Below are 22,630 nucleotides of genomic sequence, written 5' to 3' on the forward strand. Positions count from 1 at the left end.
ATCACATCTAAGATGCTTTCAACAGTACAACTCCATCCTGACATACAACACTGCCAAAGAAAGCTACAACACACCTTCCATCAGAAGCTACGTCACAATTTCAGGAGTGTTAAAGTGTGTATATGTGTTTATACATACACACAAACACCTTAAATTCAGCAAAAACTGCAATTCACCAGCCTTGGAACAACTCATTCCTAAAAAATATTATAAGATCTACAGACACCTCTCCAGATCCTTTAGAAAGTTAATTTTGCCATGAAGTACAGAAAAAAAAAAAGGAGGTAAATCATTTTTTTTTAATATTTACTTTATTTGTAAGGCAGAGTGACAGAGAGAGAGAGATCTTCCATCTGCTGGCTCACTCCCCAGATGGCCACAATGGCAGGTGCTGGGCTAGGCTAGAGCCAGGAGTGAGGAACTCCATGGGTATCCCCGATGTGGGCAGCAGGGGCCCAAACTCTTGGACCATCTTCCGCTGCTTTCCCAGGCACATTAGCAGGGAGCTGGATCAAAACTGAACAGCTAGGACTCAAATCGGCACTCCGATATGGGATGCTGATGTTGCAGGCCCTGACCACAACAAAAACCCCACAGATGAATCTTAAGCATGAATAAAGTTTAGGAAACTGCAAGCGCCTGCTAACACATACTCTGCTTGTCCTTTCTGCGTTACTATAATGACACACCTGAGGTGGCTACCGTGTATGGAGAAAAGTCCCTTGAGCTCTGGGTTTGGAGCTGCCAAGAGCAAACTTGTCGTGATGCAGGCTTTGGCAGAGTGGGCACGGAGGAAGGCTCACGCCATGAACCAGGAGGCTGAGAAGGAGGCTGGAGACTTTCCCTACAACCCTCTTGCGAGAACTCCCTTCCAAAGGCACGGTACCCCAAGGACCTCAGCCCCTCCCACTAGGACCCAGTTCCTAAACACCATGATCAGATTAAGTTTCCAGCCTCTCGGTGCATTAACTCTTTGGGATTTAAAGTTCTACCTATGTTTAGGAACCAACTAATATTCAAAGCACAATACAAACTCTATTTAAAAATCATTTTTCTTTATCTGTGGCATGAAACCCTATTGCTTGGAAGTGAAGAACTGTGACATCTTTCCAACCATAAACAAGACCATCACTAATTCACATTTTCATGCACCCAACGCATGAACAGGCAGGAAACATTTTTTTTTATTTTATTTATTTTTTTTAACTTTTATTTAATGAATATAAATTTCCAAAGTACAGAATATGGATTACAATGGCTTCCCCCCCATAACGTCCCTCCCACCCGCAACCCTCCCCTTTCCCACTCCCTCTCCCCTTCCATTCACATCAAGATTCAACATATTTTTTTAAGAATATAACATTAAAAAATTTTTAAAAAGAATATACCATTAAAAACAGATTCTAAGTTTAACTGTATTTCCTTAAGGTGTCTGTTTCCTGCAGAATTAAGAAGAATGGTAGCGATTTCTCATTCCATACCAGAACAATACACTCTGCCGCTAAAGGCATAGCTGAGAGTCCCCACAAGGGCAACGGACAGAGCAAGACTGCAGAGGGCACTCGCGGTGAGGTTTCTTTGCGCACGACCAACCACGGAAACGCACCAGCTCTCAGGGCCTCCTCCCCTTCCCTCTGAGAGTGCCCACGTCGTACACCCACACGGTGTCTGTCCCCTCCCCAGTGACATGGTCCGGGCTCCAGTGTGGAAAAGGGAACCTGCACGCAATGACTCTTGCATCATCCTTAAGTTCAAGTCCAAGTTTCTTCTCCAACTGCGGCATCTGTGGAGAGTCACAGCCATTATTTCAGTGAGCGATGAGGCAGAAGAAACGATTCCTGCATTTAAGAGTCCCTGAAAATACGTGTGAAAAGATCACCTCGGGTGCAAACACACTGAGGAACAACCCCCTAACATACAGCAGCCATATGAATGCAGTTATAGGAACAGCTCCCAGTGTCAATCATGAAACTCACTATTTTCAGCAACCGTGGATCACAGACTTCCATTTTCTAGCTAAAACCATAAAGCAGCAGCGATTAAAATAAGACACAGCTTTTAATTTTTTACCTAATCAAATATTCCTGTATATTGTCTCATGTATTTAAGACATGTTTTTTCACATCTGTAATATCAAAAACCTGACATTGCCTCACAATTACATTTTTCTTCAATGGCAATGGTGCATCTTAAATCAACAACATCTGGTGTCAACAAAATATGATATAATTAGACCATGAAAAAAATACACATTCTACCAACTTTAAATAGTTCAGAATTTTAAATGTACCTATTACGCACTGATAATGAATATCCTGATAGTCAGCCTACCTTATATCATTTCTGTATAATTTTATTACCAATACATTGATGAAAAAAGGGTTTTTTATTGTTTGCTTCAAGTACTGACATAGTAATTACTTTGAGAAATTAATGACAGTTTTAAAGGTTTTTAAAACTCATCTTCAGGTCCTTAAAACTCATCTTCAGGTCCTGAAAGTATATGACTACCTTCATATCCTAAGAGTATTTTTCCCCCACTTTTTTTGTTTTTTTTTGACATGCAGAGTTAGACAGTGAGAGACAGAGAGAAAGGTCTTCCTTCCGTTGGTTCACCCCCTAAATGGCCACTACAGCCGGTGCTGCACTGATCCGAAGCCAGGAGCCAGGTGCTTCCTCCTGGTCTCCCATGGGGTGCAGGGCCCAAGCACTTGGGCTATCCTCCACTGCCTTCCTGGGCCACAGCAGAGAGCTGGACTGGAAGAGGAGCAACCGGGACAGAATCCGGCGCCACACCTGGGACTAGAACCCAGGGTACAGACACCGCAGGCGGAGGATTAGCATAGTGAGCCGCGGCGCCAGCCCCTCACTTTCTTCATTTAACTTATTTTGAGGAAATTGCAGATTTACAGAAGAGAACAAGTAATTCCTGTACACCTTCATCCAGGCTGACTGTTCGGGTTTTCGTTCACTCTTTCTTCAGGAACATTCTTCTCTACACCATTTGAGAAGAGATTGCATGCAACAGGCCCTGTCACTCCCGTAAGACTTTAGTGCATCTGAGGAAGAGTGCCTCCTGACATCCACCCAGCACAGCCGTCACACTCAGGACACTCCAATGGCAACTCCAGGCCCACCCCAGCTCTGTCACCGTCCCAGTAACAGCCTGAGTCACGTTCCCCAAGGCAGGATGCTTTTGGGGAGCACTTGTGTGCTTGTCTGTGACGTCTCTTCGGTGGGCTCAGATCTAGAACACCCCCTCAGCCTTTGCCGTTTAAGCCAACAATATGCTTCATGTGTCCAACCAAAGGGCCCTCCTCTTGGGTTCCTCAGACCCCTGCTCCTGCTGGGGCCTGTGTGTGCGTCCCAGGCAAGGCCCCAGCGGTCCGGCTGGGAACTGATCAGGGCCCCACCCACAGAGGCCAGGACACGAACTACTCAGTAAAATGGTATCTTGTTGGGCATTGCCTAAAACCTCTATTACAATATGGCGCCTGGCGGATGTTTGAGGGGCGTGTCTGCAGCTGCTGTGGTTAAGCTACCTAAGATCAGACCACCGGCAGGGATAGGTCCGCTTTAGTTCCAGACACATGGACAGTGCATGATCCCTATACTTTGCTTAAGATGCCCCTGTGCGTGGTCCACCCATGCCTGCATGACCTTTTCGCTGATTGGCTCCCCTACTGTGCATGTCTTTTGTAAGCTTTATAAGCCTGTACACTTCCTCAATAAAGTAGTTCCTGCTTCGACAGAACTCATGGGTGCTTGCGGTGTGTTTGACACGTCGACCTTACCTCTCCCGTTCACCTTGTCGGGGAGTGCTTGTGCTGCCACTGCTGGTCAGGGGCTAGCCTCAGGCTTAAGACCCCAACAGTATCTGGCTTCTCCGTTGTTGCAGTTGATTTCTCAACAATGTTGCAGTGGATTGGTGGAGGCAAGAGGCGCGGAGTCACCACACAGACCCCGGGAGTTGGGTGAAAGCGGGCTTGAGGCAAGCGGGCTTGAGGCAAGCAGCCCGCAGACTCGTTTATTTGTTAGTACAACAGCTTATATAGCCAAGACCAGCCAATCCGGTCAAGGAGCGGTCTATGCCCCAACCAATCACAGCCTATTGCCAGGCAGTTTCCAAAGCCATCCAATCACGGCCTGCTGTCAGTCAGGCTCTGTTGTCATGTGGTTTCCTCTGTTGTCATGTAGTTTCTGAAGCCATCCAATCATGGCCTGTTGCCAGGCAGTTTCTGTTGTCAGTGGCCATCTTGGTATGACCTTTTCACCTCAGCGGCCATCTTGATATGACATTTTCACCTCTTCCTTTCATCATCAGTGTGTGGTATGTAGGGAGTCAACTGGAGCTGATGTAAACATTCTATTTATTACTCATTAGATGGTTCCTACAACAGAAATCATTCACCAATTCTAGTCTGAATCTGTTTTTAATATAAGAGTGGTGGGGCCAGCGCTGTAGCATAGCAGGTAAAGCTGCTGCCTACAGTGCCAGCATCCCATATGGGCACCAGTTTGAGTCCTGGCTGCTCCAATTTCTGTCCAGCTCTCTGCTATGGCCTGGGAAAGCAGTGGAAGATGGCCCCTACACCCACATGGGAAAACCTGGAGGAGGCTCCTGGCTCCTGGCTTCGGAACCGCGCAGCTCCAGCCGTTGCAGCCAATTGGGGAGTGAACCAGCGGATGGAAGACCTCTCTTTATCTCTGTCTCTCTTTGCCTCTCCTCTCTAGTTCTGACTTTCAAATAAATAAATAAATAAAATAAATCTTTAAAACAAAATAACAATGGCAAAGTGGAGATCTGCTAATTCCATCATTCTTCTAGAAATATAGCTGGCATTCTACTCCAAGAAAGAGCTTTCTCTTGTCTCTGTCCACCTAGATCTCCATCTTTCTAAGTATCTATAGTATGAACATCTGGATTCTTATTTCATTCAGTATAACCCATTACAGTCCTCATTGATTCTAGAGTTCAGAGTGTTCTGGTTCGGCCACTGGGAGCCTCCTGCCGCTGGCTTCCCTATACTTTGGATGTTCTCTTATCTTTTATTTTTATTATTTTATTTATTTATTTATTTTTAGTGTTCTAAGTTCCTGAAGGTCCCGAATTCTCTTCCTCTGTTTTTTTTTTTTTTTTTTTTTTTTTAAGTTTTATTTTTTTATTTAGTTACAGAGAGAGATAGAGACAGAGAGAGGTCTTCCATCCTCTGGTTCACTCCCTAGATGGCCGCAACAGCCGGATCTATGCTGATCGAAAGCCAAGAGCCAGGAGCTTCTTCCAGGTCTCCCACGCGGGTGCAGGAGCCCAAGGACATGGGCCATCTTCCACTGCTATCCCAGGCCATAGCAGAGAGCTGGATCGGAAGAGGAGCAGCTGGGACCAGAACCGGCGCCCATATGGGATGCCGGCACTTCAGGCCAGGGCATTAACCCACTGCGCCACAGCGCTGGTCCCTGGATGTCCTCCTATCAAATATTTCGAGCACTGCCTTATAATCCAGCTCAACAAAATGCTCCAGGCTTACATATCTTTCTTCCGCCAGTGCTTGACCACTCATTTGTCAAAGATCTAAGCAAAAACCACTTCTTTTTAAAAGGAACCAATTCAAGTGAGACAAATGAATCAAGCACTTCCACGAAGGTTTTATCTCTGGCCTGTAACTTACAAAAGCAGCTTGGAAAAACTCCTCTATATGACCCAGGCCTAGAATGAGCCAGAATCCTAATTCTTCATTAAAATCAATACCAAGATAACAGAGAATGAATTCCATTGCGGATGGAGGATTTCTATTCTTTAAACAGCCAATAGAGAATTTAAAAAGTTCTGTTCCTTGAGGGGAAAGCTAAATAAGCAAAGAATGAGACAAAACGCGTTTTTCCAAAATATCAGAGGTTTCTTATGGTAATTTTGTTCATAAAAGGGGTAATTGTAAACATTCATATTACTATTATTCTTTTCTCCTTCATAGTCTCTTTTATTTCCAAGTGACTGTCATGCGCTAAGTCAAGATAAACCTAAAAAAGAAAGAAGTTGTTTTTTGTTTTTTGTTTTTTGACAGGCAGAGTAGACAGCAAGAGAGAGACAGAGAGAAAGGTCTTCCTTTGCCGTTGGTTCACCCTCCAATGGCCGCTGCGGCCGGCGCTCTGTGGCCAGTGCATTGAACTGATCCGAAGCCAGCAGCCAGGTGCTTCTCCTGGTCTCCCATGGGGTGCAGGGCCCAAGCACTTGGGCCATCCTCCACTGCACTCCCGGGCCATAACAGAGAGCTGGACTGGAAGAGGAGCAACTGGGACAGAATCCGGTGCCCCGACCAGGACTAGAACCTGGTGTGCCAGAGCCGTAGGCAGAGGATTAGCCTATTGAGCCGTGGTGCAGGCCAGAAGCTATTTCAATCTTAGGAAATTAACTGGCTAAATTACACATAAATATGCAATGAATCTGGTTCCTGAGATCACACACAAAGAGAAGCAGTGATGTGTCATGTCTGTCTAATGGAATTCAAAATTATTCATACAATTACAGGTTTCAAAGTGGCACAAACTCATCATATTCTAATTATATCTTCAAAACTTTAAACACAAGTCAGAACAAGCTCAAAGGCATGAGACAAATCGGGGATGCCCATCAACAGCCGGGCTTCTCCGCACTCAGACCCCAAGCGCTCCCCCCCGGCTCTGCCCATGCTCGGGTCCGCCAATTTCAGGTGCCCAGAGCTGAGGTCAAACCTGTGAGGGCTGCTCTGGACTCCTCTTTCTCCCCCATCCACAGGCATCAGTGCACTCATCCCGCCGATTCTACCCCCACGGTGCCTGAAGGATCTGACGGCTTCCCACTGCTACTCCAGCCCCAGCCAAGCGCTGCCAAGCGCCATCGTCACCTGGAACCACAGAACACTCACAAGCCGCCCGCCGCCCGCCATGTTCCCATTAGGCCTGTGAGCCCTCCCAGCCTCCCCTGCTCACTCTCAACGGTGCCTGCCCTCAGAAGGGCCAGTGTCCTTCACGCCGCAGCCCTGCCTCCCATCTGACATCCTCCCTCATGGGCAGGCTTGCAGTTCCCCAGCCCCAACAGGCATCTTCTAGCAACTGCTCCTTGGCCTGGATCGCTCGTCTCCACACGGTCCCCTCCCCGTCACCATGCAGGGGTCCCGTCCTGGTCCTGCCCGCCCGCCCTTTCTCCTGTCCCACAGCCCTCATCCTCTTCTTTCGCACAATAGACTTCCTGTGCGTGTCTCACTCGGTGTCTGCCCTTCCCACTGGCACAGAAGGACCTCCCAGCACGAGGGCTTTCTGCTCATTCACACAAATATTCCAAGTGATGAGAACGGGCCTGGGGTGAAGTGGCCACACTTGTTGGATGAAGGAAGAACACATGACTTGGTCACGATCTACTTCTATCAGGACATAATGACGATCTTTACGCATTAATTCATCAGAGGATTTGTAACTAGAATCAGACTTCTTTGAAGTGGTGAGAGTGAATAGCCTTCTCAGATATGTCTGCATCGTGTTCACTGGTCAATAAACTCTGAGCGAGTACTCTGGGCAGGTGCTGCTGCGTGAGCTGGCGGTGAGCAGGGTGCAGGCCCCACCCCTGAGCTCACAGTGCACACACCGTCAGAGACACCAGGCAGAGAAACGTACAGACTCCCTTCGGACAGGGGAGTGAGGTGTTACAGGAGTTGAAAACTGGACATCAAGGTGAACTTCACAAAGACAGCCAGCTGGCCAGCGAGTGGTCCCCAGGGAAGGACCTGGCCCCAGGCTCCAGGAAGAAGAGCCCAGCAAAGTCCAACATCAAGAGAAGCACAGAGGGTGGAGGGCAGCGTGGTGGGAGGCACAGCCAAGGTGAGGCAGGAGGAGGACAGAGACCCTGGCACACCAGCTCTGGGACCATGCAGAGGGATTCGGCCACATCCTCAAAAGTGGCAAAGAAGTCGCGGAAGGCTTTGAACAGAACACTGTTCAGACTGATCTGCTGTGCGTTCTGTAAAGACGCTCTGTGCACAGGCCCACATTAACTGTGGATATCTTAGATCCCACAGACCCAAACGGGACTCCTCGTCCTGTCAGGCCGATTCACAACTGTATGGACCGGCTGGGCACGAGCTGCACCTGCAGAGAGCTGTTAGGAACAACGACGATGGCATCCGAGCAGCAGGATGGATTTCCAACAGCACGGTTGCTACCTGAGAACTCCCCTACAGGCCGTTCTGGCTCTCACATTACCCACCTGTGCGCTGGCGACCACAGCCAACGTGGCACTGCAGCTTCAGGAAACAGGCTGGCGCTCAGGGAATGGGAAGTGCACTGAGAACAGCACGGGCTAAATGACTTTCCAAGGTCACACGACCTGCAGGGGGGCAGTCTCCCACCCCTCACGCTCCCCACGCAGGCTAGGCTGCTGAGAGCCGAGCGTGGGGGCCTCCACACACAAAACCGGGCCTTCCAGGCCACCTGCAGCCATCACCTGGCTCGCTCCCTCCTGGGGCATGCAAGTGTGCAGGCTGTCCGCTCCCTCCTGTAACGGGGACTCCGGCCGCTCCCCTTTCCCTGGGGAACGGCGAGATGCTGCAAGCTCCAGAGCTACGATTTCTCCGTGTGCAGAAGAAAGGGCGATGACTGCAGAAACGTTCATCACCGTTACTTTGGTTTCCCTCAGCAAACAGCGCCCAAACAGCGGCCTCAACCTGCTCCGTAAGAAGTGACGGGAGCAGCCACCACAGGTTTAGAAGCTCCCAAAGGCCACTGCTGCCCCCGCTGGCAGCGCTGCTCCCAGCTCATTACTGACCTCCCAGGCAACACTAATTTTCTTTTTATAAAGCATGGATTTCAAATTAAAGTTACTTGTCTCTAAACCACAAGTTATTCCACTTTAGAGGAAAAGTCCAAATGTCGTAGTAAATAGTAAATCACCCTGGGAATTCCACATCCAGGGCAAGCATTTAGCCGACTGGTTAAGGTGCCAGGTAAGAAACCTGCATCCCACATCAGAGTGCCTGGGTCTGATTCCCAGCCCTGGCTCCTGACTCCGGCTTCCTGCCAATGCAGACCCTGGGAGGAGGCAGCTGGCTCAAGTGGCTGGGCTCCTGTCACCCACGTAGGAGACAAGGATTGTGTTCCCAGCTCCCAGCCTCCAGCCCAGCCCAGCCCCAGGTGTTGTAGACATGTGGGGAGTGAACCAGTGCATGGAAGTGCGCTCTCTCTTGTTCTCTTTGTCTATCAAATAAGCAAGTAACTTTTTTTTTTTAATTCCAAGGCAATTTTGTGATCCCAAATAGTTTATTTAAATATTTATTATTACTTATTTGAAAAGCAGAGTGAGAGATGGAATGAGAGAGAGAGAGACCTTCCATGTGCTGGTTCACTCTCCAGTTGTTAGCAATGGCCAGAACTGGGCCAGGATCCCGGAGTTCCATCCAGGTCTCCCATGTGAGTGGCAGAGCCCCCATGTACTTAAGCCATCCTCAGGCACATTAGCAGGGAGTTGGATCAGAAAAGCAGCCTAGGCTGGCGCCACAGCTCAATAGGCTAATCCTCCACCTGCGGCGCCGGCACACTGGGTTGTAGTCCCGGTTGGGGTGCCAGATTCTGTCCTGGTTGCTCCTCTTCCAGGCCAGCTCTCTGCTGTGGCCTGGGAGTGCAGTGGAGGATGGCCCAAGTGCTTGGGCCCTGCACCTGCATGGGAGACCAGGAGAAGCACTTGGCTCCTGCCTTCGGATCAGCGCGGTGCGCCAGCCGCAGCACGCCGGCTGCAGCGGCCATTGTGGGGTGAACCAACGGGAAAGGAAGACTTTTCTCTCTGTCCACTCTGCCTGTCAAAAAAAAAAAAAAAAGAAGAAGAAGAGCAGCCTGGACTCAAGACTCAATCTGGCACTCCTACAATGAACGCTGGCTTTGCAAGTGCAGCTTAACCCACCACATCACAACACCAGCCCCCAAACGGTATGTTTAAATGATCAGTAATTATGCCTTTCTACTATTTTCACGTGTAAAACAGAAGTGCAGATACTAAAGTCTGGTCTTAATTGTAGGCCTAATGAAAGCTGCAAACATACAGAAGACTGACACTTTCAAGAATATTTAACAAAACCACTTTTACACTGTCTTTTAAAATTAAATATGGCATTACATTGAAGTTTCTAAGTAAGAGCAAATTTCTCAAGGACTGAAACATCTTATATAAAATCAACATACAAATAAAAACAAGAAGTAAATTTCCTTTTTTACATTAAAAATTCTATCAGTTATATAATTGCATTTCAGCAAAAAATCCAATTCCACCAAGATTATTATGGGTGCGATTACAGGCTTCAAGAAGGAAGCAGGGATTTCTCTCTATGGCCTGCAGAGCCCCAGGCACACTCAGTGCCCTTCCAAAGGCCAACAAGCACCACTCCCACTCCAACACTGGTATTTTCACCCAGGAAAGCATGCGATCGAAGTTCAGGCCTCGGGTCTGTGGCACCTCAGTCAGCTGAGGTGAACTGAAACCAGTCAGTGCCCATGGGCCCTGAGGATGGCGTCCTGCAGAGTTCAGAGGGCATCCCCAGGAACGGCGCCCCCAGGGACGGCAGGTGGGCAGGCCGGCGTGAGCAGGCATGGAATCGCCAAGCTCCTCAGACACCGCGCCCTCCTGAAGCCGCTCAGACTGGAAGTTTTAAGGCTCACACTGATCACTGAGATGGAGTATGACGCCAAAGTTCTAAAACATGACTGCATCTTTAATAATTAATCCCTCTAAGGCCCAAAAGTATTTTATTAAACCAAGGAGCTGAAGTCCAGAGCCCTCTCCGCACACAGCAGGTGGGGGTGTGAGGTGGCAAGCAGAGCCCCAGAGGACAGTAAAGTGCACACTCACCATCTGAGGCACGCCGAACACAACAACGTTCGTGTACTGCGAGAAAGAGACCTGCGTGAGACAGGGAAATGCTGAGTGCATCAGCTGCAGAGCCAAGTTTCCCAGCACTGAGCGGCGGCCGGCTATTGTCCTGATGGCGAGTTTCCACCAACTCCTAAAAAGAGCGGCCCCCATCAAAACTTTCACGAAGAAAAGAACGCCGTTATCACTCTCACTCACGGTAGCACAAACCCTTACGGAGCAGGTGTGAGAGGCCTCTCGTTCTGACTCCACTCCACCAGACTCCACGCTGGGGCGACAAGAACCCGAGTGATTTCAGAACCACTCAGTTTTTTTATGTTGAACCACCCTTAAAATTCTATTCCTCCGCTCTCTCCTCTAAAATACTATGAAAAATACAATAAAATGATCTTTAGTTGGAAAACAGGGAAAAATGTGCTTTCCCAGTCAAAATGCTTATCACCCAATAAAAGCCTTATTTACTCTATAGACATCATTTACGAATATACAGTGTGAAAAACAATGCAAGCAAAACCCTAGTGAATTTTTATAAGCTACTGATGACAGCATTACAGTGGGAAAACCTTATTTAAGGAAAAGCATTTTATGGGGCATTGAAAAGGCAGAATTACAGGGCTTTAAGAATACAAATCAATTTGGGAGTATCCTGTACTTTGTGACAACAGCAACCAGGGCAGCACGACTGGCGGAGTCTTTTCTGTGTTGTCCATCTCGGTCTCTCTCTAAATGCACTCACATGCACACACGTACACAAAGGCAGACAGGTCTAATACTGATCAATAACAATTCACGGGCTTTCCAAACAAAATGGAACATCTCATCGTTTCATAATAGAAATGAGAACATTTTAACTTAGGAAACAAAATGTTAGAATTCAAATGACCTATCATAAACTAAGAGAGAATCCACTGGTAACACCGATCAATTTAAAATTTGTATATGTTTCAATATGCCAAAAGATTCACGTGAATTTTCATTCTTTTTAATACAGTTTCAGCTTTAAGTCATACTAATCATGAATAAGAAAAGTTTCCACTGGATTTTTCTAAGACCAGTCTCTGCCTTACATACCTTCCACAAATCCGAAATATAGAACTTGGTGGAGCCATGCACACCTTCTTGCCAAGCGCGGTACCTGGAGTACCACACCAGCCACGGATTTAGTTCATAACCGACAGCTGTGAACCCTGCTTTTGCAGCTGCTACCACCTGTGGAGAGAGGCTGGGCTTTAACCACAAGAAAAAATCAACTTCCAGGGTCAAATGAGATGAATGTTTCCTATTTATGGTTTATAATCCTAAAACATCAACCAAAAAGGATCTTCTCTGTTCAAGACACCATGCAAACATGTGTCAAAAAAGTAACTGGCTTTGTGGACAAGGTAACAGCCAACGCACTTAAGCCCAGTTTCTCATTTTTGTCAGCGATTTCGCCTCAAGTATCAGAACAGGCATTCGGGCATGATTTAGAGGGAGGCATGATTAATTCTGGACTAGCAAGCCCCTGCGTGGTCTAACACAAAGCTGCTGAAAATCTGCAACGTCTCTCCACCTGTGAGATGGCATGGCAGCAGTGACACGAACATGCCTGGAAGAATGCAAGAAAAAACCTGTCGAGAAAAACCTGCAATTAGTTACACGCAAGTACTTCCTTGGCATGTAATGACTGCTCACTCAAAATCAAAAACAGGCGAAAGTAAAAAGGACCAACTTAGAACAAAGTCAAGTGTAGAATCCCAATAGTCAGAGGGCCAGTGGGCCAGTCCTCAAGGTTTTGTCACAGTGCTTAAAATTTTTTAAAATTTAAATTTAAAAACACAAGTTACTTTTTAATATCTTCCTCATTATTCCAGGTCACGATCAAAGAATCACAGGGTTTGGGCCACAAGGGCTGGTGAGGAGGTGGGGCACTGCTGGTCTTCATGCTCAGGTGCCCAGAAGACCAGCCTCTCTGATTGCTGGGTTGTTTTCAGCTCACCGTGAGGAGGTGGCCTAAGGATAGGGCCCCCCGCTCACACAGGAACACGCTCTGACACACTCATCTCACAAGCAGTGGCCTCGTGTCTTTATTTACAGGTTCCCAGCTACACGTGTAAGTGAGTGGTCCCTAAGTCTGACCGTTGCATAAGCAGGGGTTCATCACTGGCTTGTGCTCATTTTAACTGTGCTTTTTTTCATAGGAAGTAGTATTTGTGCACAGATAAATCAGACAAATGAAGAGGCAAACACCTATGGTGCAAAAACATAAAACAGTGAAATGCCACACTTCGGCAAACCGTTTCTAATTAAGTCGCCTCCAGTGGCTCAAGCATCTTAACAATCTGATAAATTCCAATCACATGCTAGGGGTTTCAGAATTTGGGCAAACAAGCACAAAATGAAACAATTCCCCACTTCTCAAACTTTGTCAAAGATTTGGCAAGTTTTCCCATAATCCTCATAACAAATGTAAAGTGGAAATGTTCACAATTCCGGCTCAGACTCTCAACATGTTCTAGGACAACTCACAATGCGGCCGTCGCCACTACCAATGTCTACCAGGGATCCGCTTCTGCTCTGCAACATTTTCACAACATTTTCGATCTGCTTTGTAGTTGCAGGTACAAAGGGCAAACAGACTTTCCGGAGTGCTGGTGTCACAAAGGGTGTCGCTACCGCATACACAGCCATGAGAGTCCCACCTACAATCCCCGTAAGCAGCAAGCCCCAACGGCTTTTCTTCAAAGTGTTGGCTTCAAGACTGGGGGGTAGCCCAGGCTGTGCCTGGCTTTCCTCTTGAAGTGGTTCTGGGGCTGCACCTAGATGGAGAGAGCACAGGCAGAATCTAGCACACGAGGGGCACCAAGCCTGGAGCCCAGGATACTTCTTGTGTAACAAGTTTGTCTCCTGACAAACTCATGCTTTTCAAAGGATAGTTTAGCTCAATGCACTCTAAGTTACAAGCTTAAGGTTCCACAATGAGTTCTGAATCCCAGGAACAAAAAGTGCTTCAGAGGAAATTATTCAATACTAATAGAAGACTTTCCAACACATGATTTTGTGTGTGTCCAGGAGTCATCCTTAGAAAATAATGCATTCAAACTTACCTAGTAATTTATTAATTCAGTATCTATTAGTATAAGTTTCAACCATGCACTCCATATTCTTATGTTCAGATTGAGTAAGCCTCAGACCCATAAGCATGAAAATGTCTAGGTATTACTCGAAATAGGATGAAAAGATTCTGCGATTATATTGATCTGGCATTACAATCCAGTATCACAAATACACTTTTGAAGTAGTAAGGGGGACAAAAACCAGATTTTGCCAAACATCTTAAATAAGTGTGGTATTAGAGATTTTTTTAACAGCAGATCCAAAAATAACAAGAAGTAATCACTTCCACACCATCACAAGTACAGAATTAGCAAACAAACCCATCACAGATTATACATCACAGATTATACAATAAATGGTACCTTCAATACCCTCCTGTTGAGTTTTATCTTTTAAAATGCATTCTTTAAAAAAATGATTTATTTGAAAGGCAGAGTTACAGAAACAGAAGGGGAGACACAGAGAGATCTTTCATCTGCTAGTTCACTCCCCAGATGACTACAATGGCTGGGACTGGGCCAAGATGAAACCAGGAGCTATGAACACCATCCAAGTATCTCCCTTGTGGATAGCAGGTGCCCAAGTTCTTGGGCCAGCTTCTGCTGCCTTCCCAGGTGCACTAGCAGGGAGCTAGATTGGAAATGGAACAGACAGGAATCGAACTGTCACTCATATGACATGCCTGCTTAACCCACAGTGCCACAGTGCTGGCCTGTAAAATGCATTTTAAAGCATTTTTTAAATATTTATTTGATTTATTTGAAAGGCAGAGTTACAGAGAGGGGCACATAGAGAGATCTTCCAACCACTGGTTCACTCCTCAAATTGCCACAACAGCTGGGCCTGGGCCAGGCTCCAGCCAGGAGCCAGGAGCCAGGAGCTTAATCTTGATCTCCCAAGCAGATTGCAGGGGCCCAAACACTTGGGCCATCTTCCACTGCTTTTTCAGGTGCATTAGCAGGACCAAAAGCAAAGCAGACAGGACTCAAACCACTGTAGCAGTGGCTTAATCCATTACGCCACAATGCCAGCCCCCTAAAATGCATTTTTAACAGGATCTCAAGTTTTGGAATTGATACTGATTTGACATTGACTACTGACAGCACAGGACAGGACAGAGTAGCACGATTCCCGTGAGGCCTCCAGAGCTAGCCAAGGCTGGGGTGCCACCTCTGCCACTTCCCAGCCTGTGACCCTGAATCCCTTCTCCTCGTGGAACCTTGGCTTCCTCAGCTGTCAATCAGAGATCCCAGGGTTGTTCTGAGGATGAAATGAGTGGACGGAGGCAAAGCACTGAGAACAGGGGAGCAGAGGTGTGCGGCGTGCCGCTACTGTCGGCGACCCCTGGGGAACAGCCAGTCTCTGCCGTGAAGCAGTTCACCACGGAGCTGGGGACAAGACTGAATCCACCAGAATCCACAGCAAACAGGGGAGAAAGAGGGGCAAGGACAGATTCTCGTTGCTGGCAGATGTCAATGTTCACAGCTGCATCATCCATGAGCCACTTAAGAGGCGCACTGTGCACATCTCATAGGCGCAGCAAGAAATCTGCACGCACTGGGGGCCTGCACCACACACCTTCACGACCACAGCTCCGGAGGGCTGGCAGGGCCACCCTGCTCCATGCTCCTGGGCTCTCTGTCCTGCATCCCTCCAGCCTGGCCCCCGTTTCTCTGTTAGGACCTGGTGAGAGCATGGCCAGCGCGCTCACTGCTCTCCAGATCCGTAATCACATCTGCACGGGATCCAGGAGTGGGAGGTGGTAGACACCCTGGAGGGGACATCACGCGGCCGGTCCGCCCGTGAACTGCGGCAGTGTCTGCTGAGGAGCTACAGATGTGAGCACGGGACACAGCAAAGCGGGCACAGCACAGAGGAGGTCACATTCCAAGACACAGCTTTGCCCCTGCAACCTCCAAAAGGATTTTTCAAACTGGTTTCACAGCCCAGTGCCACTGAGGGGGGATGTGTCTACTACTAGCGCCAGGGTTGGAGGTAAAACAAAGTTTCACAAGGTGCTGGTGTCTGGCAGAAAGCCCAAGTCATGAACAACCTGCTAAAATTTCGCATTCCATGGAGGCATGCATGCGTCACAGCAGTAGCCATGGGTCTGACTATACAAGAACAGCCAAGGCACAGTTGTCACATCTTAACAGGGAATTACCTTGGGGCTAAGCTGTGGCACAGCAGGTTAGGTTAATGCCCTGGCCTGGAGCGCTGGCATCCCATATGGGCACCAATTCGAGACCTGGCTGCTCTACTTCCAGTCCAGCTCTCTGCTATGGCCTGGGAAAGCAGTGGAAGATGGCCCAAGTCCTTGGACCCCTGCACCCGTGTGGGAGACCCAGAGGAAGCTCCTGGCTCCTGGCTTTGGATTGGCGCAGCTCAAGCCGTCATGGCCAACTGGGAAGTGAACCATCTGATGGAAGACCTCTCTCTCTCTCTGCCTCTCCTCTCTCTGTGTAACTCTTTCAAATAAATTAAAAAAAAAATCTTAAAAAAAAAAAACAAAAACAAAAACCAGGAAATTACCCTATTGGCACTCCAGTTGTACAGCACAGAGTCCAGCTGATCATGTGGTCCTGAGGGCTCAGGACTTAACTAGTTGTTTAACTAAGTTGTGACTAAGACCTGTTTTCCCACCAGTAAGATTAAGAGACAGTTATGGTTTGTTTGGCTTTTTTTTTTTTTTTTTTTTTTTTTTTTTTTTTTTACAGGCAGAGTGGACAGTGAGAGAGAGACAGAGAGAAAGGTCTTCCTTTTTGCCATTGGTTCACCCTCCAATGGCTGCCGCGGCCGGCGCATCACACTGATCCGAAGCCAGGAGCCAGGTACTTCTCCTGGTCTCCCATGGGGTGCAGGGCCCCAGCACTTGGGCCATCCTCCACTGCACTCCCTGGCCACAGCAGAGAGCTGGACTGGAAGAGGGGCAACCGGGACAGAATCCGGCGCCCCGACCAGGACTAGAACCCGGTGTGCCGGCGCCGCAAGGTGGAGGATTAGCCTAGTGAGCCGCGACGCTGGCCGGCTATTTTTTTTAAACCAGAATTTAAAATTTGTAAAAAAGGACTTAGTAGTAATACTATCCTCATAGGGCTATTGGAAAAGTTACATAACCAACGCACACAAAGCACACAGCACTCAGACTGGGGGTGACTGCTCACTGCTATTCTCATCGCCATTTGGGGGCAAAATGCTCAATTTGCTAACAGCTTTGAGACATAATTCATACACATTTTGCCCACCTAACATGTGCAACTCCATGTTTTTAATATATTCACAGCCAATTTTAGACCACATTCATGACCTCAAGAAACCCCTTATTCTTCAGCCAGCACCCCCCGCCCCCAGCCCCCAGGCCTGGGCATCCACTAGTCTAGTTTTCCCCTCTAGAGTCCCTTGTTCTGGACTGAGAGGGGTGGAATCATATGCCTGTGGCCGTCTGTGACTGCCTCCTTCCGCTTAGCATGATGTCCCAAACTCCACCCGTGCTGTACTGGTGTCAGCACCTGACTGCTTTCCATGGCCGGGTAGAATCAGCCCATGAACAGAACACCTTCTGTTTACGCACTGTTTCCTGAACAGCCATGAGTCAGGTGGACCGAATCCACCGGAATCCTGAGCCCTACAGCTCGACCTGCGAACGACAGAATGAACAGCTCCCCGCCCGCAGGGCCTCCCATCTGCCTGTGTGAGTTCGGGGCCTGGCTGAGCCACACACAGGGGGCTGCGAAGGAGGGACTGACCAGTGAGGTGCTGGCAGATACAGAATCTGAGCTGGGGCAAAGGCAGCAAGCTCAGAGTTGAGGGAGGGCGGCGTGCGCTGAGCAGGGCAGCAGGCAGGCCTCAGAAGACCGATGGAGCTCGCGCTGTTTGCCGGCGCCGCAGCAAAGGTTTCAAACAGGTCACCATCACGTCTGTCTCCTGAGGCAGAGCAGCACCGGGAGCAGTGGGTCCCAGACGGAATCACTGCGTTTTCCATCTCGAGCTTCCATGCCTGGAAAAGCCTTTCATCACAAAGGTCTGTGTGGGAAAAACAAGATTTGTGCCTACGGCCTGAGGTCTGGACCAAGTTGCCAGGTAAACTGACACAGGACAGCAGTTCCAGGCAGCCTGTCACTCACAGCTCAAAAATATGAAAAGGGAGACTCCAGAAATAAACAGCTGCTGTGCTGTGAACTGAGTGCCGTTCCTAGCAGCCTGATGAAGTCTGATGCTTTTCTCTCCACCTCGTCCGAGAGGCGATCTGGCCCCCTGTCCACTGTTTCTCCTGGTAAGCTCCACCTTGAGCCAGGTGGGTCACCACACGGACTGCTACAGAACCCAGTGCCTATGCTGATGACAACCTTCACTTTACATAACGACAGCCCCGAAACACTAGAGCAGTGATGCCGGCAGTTCAGATGTGCCAAAGAGAAGCTGTAAAGCACTTCACGTACAAGGTGAAATTCTCAACCTAAAAAACCTAAGAAACACACATGCTAAAGCTGCTACGATCAAATTAAAGCAAATCTCCAGCCAGGAAATTGTGAAGGAAAAAGAAACTCCTGCTACTCTGCTGTCATACGCTAACCTGCAAGTTATAACTACCGTATGTTGAGCTTAATTAAGATGGAAAAGGCATTAAATCACAAAATTCAGTCCAGTCTTTGGTTTCAGGCATGCACTGGGGGCTGTGGAGTACTTCCCTGAGGGTGGGGGTGGGGTGGGGGTTCTATATACTTCTGGCTCCATCCAAAAAAAAAAAAAAAAAAAAGTGTTAATTTCTAACAGTGAAAACCAGTCCCTAAACATGCAAAACTAAAATCTAGACTGTCCCTATGGGGCCAGTGTTGTGACACAGTGGGTTGTCGCTCCCCGTCTTCGTGGAGGAACAACACAGGACCCTGCGCTGTTCTTTTGTCTGCTCGGCCCTCCCCGGGTTTGCTGCTGGTTCTTCCCGGGTTGGCTACCGACCCTTCCACCTCCGTGGAAGGGCGGTTCCCCCTAGCCACTTTCCCCACTTCCGCGGGGGAGCGGCACACCGCCGGCCGGCTCTTCTCGGGGGCTGCACAGGTGTTCCTTCAGATAGATGTTCCTCTTAGATGTTCCTTGTGCATGTTGTCTCTCTCCTCCTTTATAGTCCTCTTCCACCAATCCCAACTTTGCTACCCACACGCCGAGTACGCTGCTCTCCTCCAATCAGGAGCAGCTCCTGCAGCTTGTCAAGTTGGTGAAAGGCAGCTGGGTAGAAGCTGTTTGCTCCTCTCCCAGCGCCATATTGTGGGAGAGCAGATGCATAGAATAAGTCTTTTTTTTTTTTTTTTTTTTAATTTTTGACAGGCAGAGTGGACAGTGAGAGAGAGAGACAGAGAGAAAGGTCTTCCTTTGCTGTTGGTTCACCCTCCAATGGCCGCCGCTGCAGCCGGCGCACCGCGCTGATCCGATGGCAGGAGCCAGGATCCAGGTGCTTTTCCTGGTCTCCCATGGGGTGCAGGGCCCAAGCACCTGGGCCATCCTCCACTGCACTCCCTGGCCATAGCAGAGAGCTGGCCTGGAAGAGGGGCAACCGGGACAGAATCCGGCGCCCTGACCGGGACTAGAACCCGGTGTGCCGGCACCGCAAGGTGGAGGATTAGCCTATTGAGCCACGGCGCCGGCCTAGAATAAGTCTTAATTCCAGTAACTTAGTCTAGTCCGAGTTGCTCCCAGTTGCTCCCCACAGTGGGTGAAGCCTCAGCCTGCAATGCTGGCATCCCATATGAGTGCTGGTTCATGTCCCAGCTGCTCCACTTCCGATCCAGCTCCCTGCTAATGGCCTGGGAAAGGCAGACGAAGATGACGCAAGTGCTTGGCCCTGCCACCCACATGGGAGACCCATATGGAGCTCTGGGGTCCTGGCTTCCACCTGGCCCAGTGCTAGCTGTTGCAGCCAGCTGGGGAGTGAACCAGTGGATGGGAGATCTGTCTCTCCCTCTCCATCTGTAACTCTGCCTTTCAAATAAATTAATCTTTATAAACAGAAAAAAGCTGTTTGTACAAACTGAATGTCACAGGACTACTTTAGATAAAGAATGACAGGACACTTCTGTCAGATGTGCTCTGTGGGGCACGGATCTATTCTACGACATCAGAGCATGGTGGCCCGCACTCTCGGTGAGCACTGAGGGGTCCAGGCCAGGCAAGGTTAATGTCTAGTCCGCTGTCTGCAGGCCTTGTCTGCTTACCGACTTCTCACGCTGGTAGAAAACTTCCATTTTCAGTGACAGGTTTGGGTCACCCAAAGACGCAGTGACTGAGATGTGCAAAATGCACAGAGTTCTTACTCAAGATCAAACTAGGGGCCAGTGTTGTGGCACAGGGGGTTAAGCCACTGCCTGTGGCACTGGCATTCCTATGTATGCTGGTATGAGCCCCAGCTGCTCCACTTCCAGTCCAGCTCCCTGCTAGTGTGCCTGGGAAACAGCAGAGGACAGTCCAAGTGCTTGGGCTCCTGCCCCCTCCTGGGAGACCTGGAAGCAGTTCCTGGCTCCTGGCTTCAGATCGGCTCAGCTCTGGCAGTTGCAGCCATTTGGGAGTGAACAGCAGATGGCAGACCTTTGTCTCTACCTCTCAAATAAATAAAGATCTTAAAAAAAAAAAAAATACTGAAAGTTCAGGGGATGGCGCTGTTGCCAGCTGCGGCCTGCCATGCTGACGTCCTGTGTGAGCACTGTCCCAGCGGCTGCGATTCTGATCCAGCTCCCTGCTAAGGCGCCTGGGAAAGCAATGGAAGATGGCTCAGGTCCCTGGGCCCGGCACCCACATGGGAGACCTGGAAAAAGCTCCTGGTACCTGGCTTTGGCCTGGCACAGCGCTGGCTGTTGCAGCGATTTGGGGAGTGAAGCAACGATGGAAGATCTGTCTCTCCTCTCTCTGTAACTCTACCTTTCAACTAAATAAATCTCTAAAACAAAAAGAGCGAGGGAGAGAGGCTCAGAGCAATAAATAAAGGGAAGAAATCAGGAAGAGCGAGCAGGTGTGCAGGGAACGCCGAGCACACAGGTTACAGCAGGATTTACATTTGAACACCACAATGTTTAGGACTGGTCACGTGTACTTGCATCCAGGCACACACTTCACCACAACGCCCATCTTACAACCCCCCAGCACATGATCTCACGTGGAAGAAACCCTGCTTGGACGGGCCTGCAGACGTCCTTTCGGTAGTTACCAGCTATTGATACGGGAAAAATTCCAGCACCACCGCCGTGCACAGTATTCCACAGCCCCTGGGAATGCCTGAAACTGATCAACCTGCGCGGGGGCCGTCATTAAGCATTTCCGGTTTTCCGCAACAACCTAATGAACCAAATGGCTGGCGGAATTCACCATTCTGAGCGCGCAAACACTGAATCCGCCAAGCAAGAAGGAACGGAGGCTCCAGGATCTAAAATGTCCGGGGAGCACCACTCCAGTTGCGGAGGGTGGGCCGACTGTGAGGGTCCGTTCTGGACTCCCCAGCCAGAGTTCAGCCTCACGGTGCGCGCCCGGTCCTCGTTTACTGGGCACAGCCTGGCTGGCGTGGAGAAGGCAGCCAGGGCCGTGGACCCTGAAGTAAAGGCAGCAAAGGGAATCAGGGCAGGGGGGTGTCGGGCGGGGTTGTGAGGCGGCCCTGCACAGGGCTCAAGAATGGGACCCGCTGTGGGAAATCAGGGTTTACTGTTTTTTAAATTTTTTTTTTTATTTCAAAGAGAGACGAGACAGAGATCTTCCACCCCGTTGATTGACACCCCAGATGGTTGCCAAGGGCCAGGGCTGGGTCGGGCTGACGCCAGGAGCTTCTTCCAGGTCTCCCCCGCGGGTGCAGACGCCCATGGACTTGGCCATTAGCAGGGAGCCGGACCCGAAGTGGAGCCCAGACGGGGCCCTAGCCCACTAAGCCACAGCGGCGCCCGCGTACGAGGCTGGCTCGGGGCCGGGCACTGCGCGCTCTGCGCCCTCACAGCAGCCCTGGAGGGCACACGCTGGCATTCTCACGGCCATGTCACACGAGGACACCGGCGCGCGGAGGTCCAGCGACTTCCCCAGCACGGCCCGCGCCGTGGGCCTGCGACACCGCCATGCCACCCCGAGGGCCGAGCTAACGGCAGTCATCCGCCCAAAGGCGCCCAGAAGCGTCCTGGCGGACAGGCCGCAGACCCGAGAACGGGGCCCGGGCTGGCGCAGCGCGCCGAGGGGCAGGACGGCCGCCTGGGGCCGGGGGCGCCCGCGGCCCGCTCCCGCGCTCAGACGACACCGACGGCCCCACAGCGCCAGGCCCGCGCGCCCTCCCGCGCACGCCGCTCCGGCCTCACCTCCTCCTCCTTCCATCGCGAGATTTCCGCACTCTTAAAAAAAAAGGCGGGGGGGATGTGGAAGCTACCATCTTCTCAGAGCCGGGGTGAGAAGAAGTGTAAAACAATGCTTTAAGAAAATAATTTTTCGTTGTAACTCACTACGAAGAAGATATCAATTATAAATCTTTAGGTAATGATTCAATTATTCCTACTCTTGACCTGTGAGTTCTAAAAGTCTTCAGCTCCTCCCCCCCCTACAGCTTCCCGGATAATAGAAGTTTCCAAAGGCCGCCGATTCCAGAAGGTACTGTCTGGCGTCAAATTAGTTTCAGTTGAAAAATAAGTCTCGCGC

General features: G+C 49.6%; 2 protein-coding genes across 10 annotated transcripts in view; one reads left to right on the forward strand and one right to left on the reverse strand.

Annotated features, from left to right (window-relative positions):
- SMN1 (survival of motor neuron 1, telomeric) overlaps positions 1 to 3,754 on the forward strand; it is a 64,248-nt gene extending 60,494 nt beyond the window's left edge. The window contains exon 9 of the mRNA XM_070056576.2: positions 2,984 to 3,754. The gene's annotated coding sequence lies outside the window, so the exon portion shown is untranslated. The remainder of the gene's footprint in view (positions 1 to 2,983) is intronic.
- Positions 1,318 to 22,548, reverse strand: ATPSCKMT (ATP synthase c subunit lysine N-methyltransferase). Of its 9 annotated transcripts, none has more exons than XM_008262053.4 (5): positions 22,297 to 22,548; positions 13,394 to 13,683; positions 11,957 to 12,094; positions 10,865 to 10,915; positions 1,318 to 1,783 (listed from the first exon to the last, which is right to left on the reverse strand). In XM_008262053.4, the coding sequence occupies exons 1-5, from the start codon at positions 22,310 to 22,312 to the stop codon at positions 1,613 to 1,615; spliced, it is 666 nt and encodes a 221-aa protein (XP_008260275.1). In that variant the 5' UTR covers positions 22,313 to 22,548; the 3' UTR covers positions 1,318 to 1,612. The 9 variants fall into 9 exon arrangements, with proteins under 9 accessions (XP_008260275.1, XP_008260277.1, XP_089168729.1 ...); XM_008262055.4 differs by having other exon boundaries at positions 10,865 to 11,018; XM_089312603.1 differs by having other exon boundaries at positions 10,865 to 11,018; positions 13,567 to 13,683; positions 22,297 to 22,320.
- Positions 22,549 to 22,630: the final 82 nt, after the last annotated feature.

Source organism: Oryctolagus cuniculus, chromosome 14 (assembly GCF_051225735.1).
Source record: "Oryctolagus cuniculus isolate XC-2025 breed Fujian yellow rabbit chromosome 14, ASM5122573v1, whole genome shotgun sequence".
NCBI lineage: Eukaryota > Metazoa > Chordata > Mammalia > Lagomorpha > Leporidae > Oryctolagus > Oryctolagus cuniculus.

What these genes read in the sequence shown, in the direction of transcription:
- ATPSCKMT (XM_008262053.4), bottom strand. An exon ending in GTAGTGGCGACGGCCGCATT is followed by an intron (nt 12,095 to 13,393) that starts GTGAGTTGTCCT and finishes CTCTCTCCACAG; the next exon opens with GTGGTAGCAGCTGCAAAAGC. An exon ending in ATATTTCGGATTTGTGGAAG is followed by an intron (nt 10,916 to 11,956) that starts GTATGTAAGGCA and finishes TGTCTCACGCAG; the next exon opens with GTCTCTTTCTCGCAGTACAC.